The 3,069-nt window shown below is 28.6% G+C and overlaps 1 protein-coding gene across 1 annotated transcript in view; it reads right to left on the reverse strand.

Annotated features, from left to right (window-relative positions):
• LOC106476377 overlaps positions 1–1,767 on the reverse strand; it is a gene marked incomplete at both ends in the record, with an annotated part of 12,105 nt that extends 10,338 nt beyond the window's left edge. The window contains one exon of the mRNA XM_022380264.1: positions 1,631–1,767. Within this exon, the coding sequence (XP_022235972.1) occupies positions 1,631–1,767 (137 nt within the window). The remainder of the gene's footprint in view (positions 1–1,630) is intronic.
• Between the last annotated feature and the right edge of the window lie 1,302 nt (positions 1,768–3,069).

Below are 3,069 nucleotides of genomic sequence, written 5' to 3' on the forward strand. Positions count from 1 at the left end.
ATATTTAGGTAAGAAACAGCTGTAAGTGCAACAGTCAATCAAACAGCCAACAATACTACAGTCAGTTACATGTACCCCGTAATGACAACTATGCACCAATTTCAAAATAAGCATTTTTAGATTATAATGTAAAATGAACTCTTTCTAATGGCTATACTCATGTGTATGTAATATTTACATGTAGGCTATAAACTCGAATAAATCTGTTCAAGGTGGGCATGGAGTTGAAAAAACTTTTTGTCATGTGACAATACATCTGAAGTTTAAGTGATTTTTACAGGTTTGTTTTGAAATAAAGGACTTAAACTTGAATAACATTATAATATTAATTTTACTCACACATATTGATAGTAAAGGTGTTTAATTAATTTTTCAATGTAACACAGTGACTCGCTCAGAAAAGCATTTAAAGGGGCACCCAATGCAAAAGGGTTAAGGACTGACTCTACCTTGGATGATTCTTCCAGGTTAAAGTAGTTTTAATATTGGATATGAAGAGTAGATATTGACAACTGCAATTTGATGAAGAAAATAGCCTTTACTACAAGAAATGTATCAGTTTGTTGTGTTACTATTTAGATTACGTAATGTATCTTCTACATTCCAATGACTACTGAAGTGTGTTCTGTCTGGTGTACTATGGATTGTCAAGCTCATTTACTTGGTTGCCTTTCACATGTAAAGACCCTTGATGATACTTGTGAGAAAGTAAAGAAAGTATTGGATCAGTTAAAAAAACAAAGAGAACATTACACTAAATTCCAAAAAGTTTGAACTGTTCTAGCAACAGGAGAGTTTCAACTGACCTAAACAAGATTGAATCTGTACAAAATTGTCCAAAACTATAGAACTTGAACAAGAAAAGAATATTTCTTGGATTATGTTCTGACTATGGCTAATTTATGAATATGAATTTTTCATTTGTTAACAGTCACTAAAGTATTAATTATGTGTGTTTCAGTTTAATATATTTTTGTTTTATTTTTAGTATTAGTATCAGTCTACAGACATCAAAATAAAGGAAGGGTAACTCATTTAGCAACATACATTCTTGAGTTTATGTCATGACTGTGAAAGAAAATGTAACAGGAGACTGTTTTGTTTTATTTGTAACTTAGGCATACCACTACTTGGTTGCTTGTAGAACTTGTAGTTAAAGAAATAAGACTTTAATTTTCATTAAGTGGACTGGAATTTGCATTATATTCAGAGAATAATCAGTAAAAGCAATTATGGAAGATAAAACACATGTAAAATGAAAAATAAAAGACCACAACTGAGTTCTAACATAGAGTGATTTTCTTGTACAATTAGTTTGATGTGATAATGTCTCATTTGTCACTTAAGTTATTTATAGGTTCAGAAAATACTCTCTTTTAATTCCTATTAAATGTCTATTACATTACCAACTAGCATTAGGACAACAACCACAAAATGGTAGCATACAAATTAACTTTTATCCAAAATCTCTTATAAAACCACGCTTCTTTCGAAAAACTACAGTTTGTTCAAAACTGACAGAGAACACACATCTTCAAGTACAGAGGTTAGAAAAATTAATTCAGAAACCCTATTAAATAATAGTTTATGTTTTTACAAAACCAAAAATTTCAAATTGCATTTAACTTACAGCATCCATAACATCTTTCTCTAAGTCTTCGTTTTGGACACTGCTCAATGAATAAGAATGTTGTTTTAAAGAACCAGATGCCCTAGTATGAATATTATACTTGTCCAACAATGTCAGAGATGTTCTACAAGTTTTAGCTGTAAAAAAAAAACTCTACTTAACTTTACAAAAAATATATATATAATTTAAAGAAAACACTTACATGACTGCAGAAGTATACCACCAAGTTAAGAGTTCATCTTAAATGATACTGAAATAGACATATATGGAGAAGAAAAACTACCTAGTTTCTGTATTTCTTATTTTAATATGAGACACCTGAAGAGCAATAAATGAAATGATTCTGAAATGTTTAAGGGAAATGAGATTTTGTTTAAAAATGCAAAACAACTCACTGCACACACTTGTAGCACATTTCACACATGTATTGTCAATTATTAAATTACTACATATTTTAATTTCAACAACATTTTACCAACCAAAATATACTGATAATCAAGTTTCCTTAAATTAATTATGTGATAATCCAAGAATGAACCTAGCACATTGTTCCCTAATTTTCACAATTATATACATAATAAATAGATAGTTTGACATCTTGAAGTTAAACTGCTGCTTTAGCTGAACATGTTTCAATATTCCTTGAACAAAAAGTAAAAATAACTGACTGGGAAAACATTCTGATTCTTTAAACCTTCTAAAATTTTGGCATTTTGATAGAAAATAACCAACTCTTAACAGTTATGGAATATTTTCTTACAGTTTAATCTGTTTACAGCCATTGTTAAATCACCACAATTCTTAACTAAAGTTCATTTTGCCTTTAACATGCTTGCTATTATTCTTCAACTGAAGAGTTAAGTTTACAGAAGGTTTACAAGTGCATCCATCAATTAATGTTTGGTAAGTGATGATGTAGAGCTTTGGATAACCTTATTTTTATTATACTGAATGACTATCACAACAGCAGTTTGTCTTCCAACATTAATGATGTTTAGAATCTTAAAGAAACCAGGTTACACTATTATTGATTAATATTATGAATAACAAACATCATATCAACTTAACTAAAGGTCATAGTAACAGTGTAAGTATATACCTATTTATTTTACTAAAAACATTATTAGACAGAATAAGTGTGGTAAAATTATCATTGAAAACATACCACATTATTTCGAATCTGAAAAATATAAATTATCATCCAAATTTTAATTATGGATACTTATATAAATGATAACTTCCAGAAGTTATATCTCTAGCAAATAAAAAATATGGCTGTTACACAGAATTCCTATAACAAATTAATCTCCTTTTTTTAATCAAAATATTTTCAATGCATGGCATAAATATGCTCTTTTCATTATCAGACATAAATTTATGCATAAAACACATTGGATAAAACTAATTGGTAAGCAGTATTTAGTTGTGAAAAAATTAAT

Source organism: Limulus polyphemus, unplaced genomic scaffold (genome assembly GCF_000517525.1).
Source record: "Limulus polyphemus unplaced genomic scaffold, Limulus_polyphemus-2.1.2 Scaffold10414, whole genome shotgun sequence".
Lineage (NCBI taxonomy): Eukaryota > Metazoa > Arthropoda > Merostomata > Xiphosura > Limulidae > Limulus > Limulus polyphemus.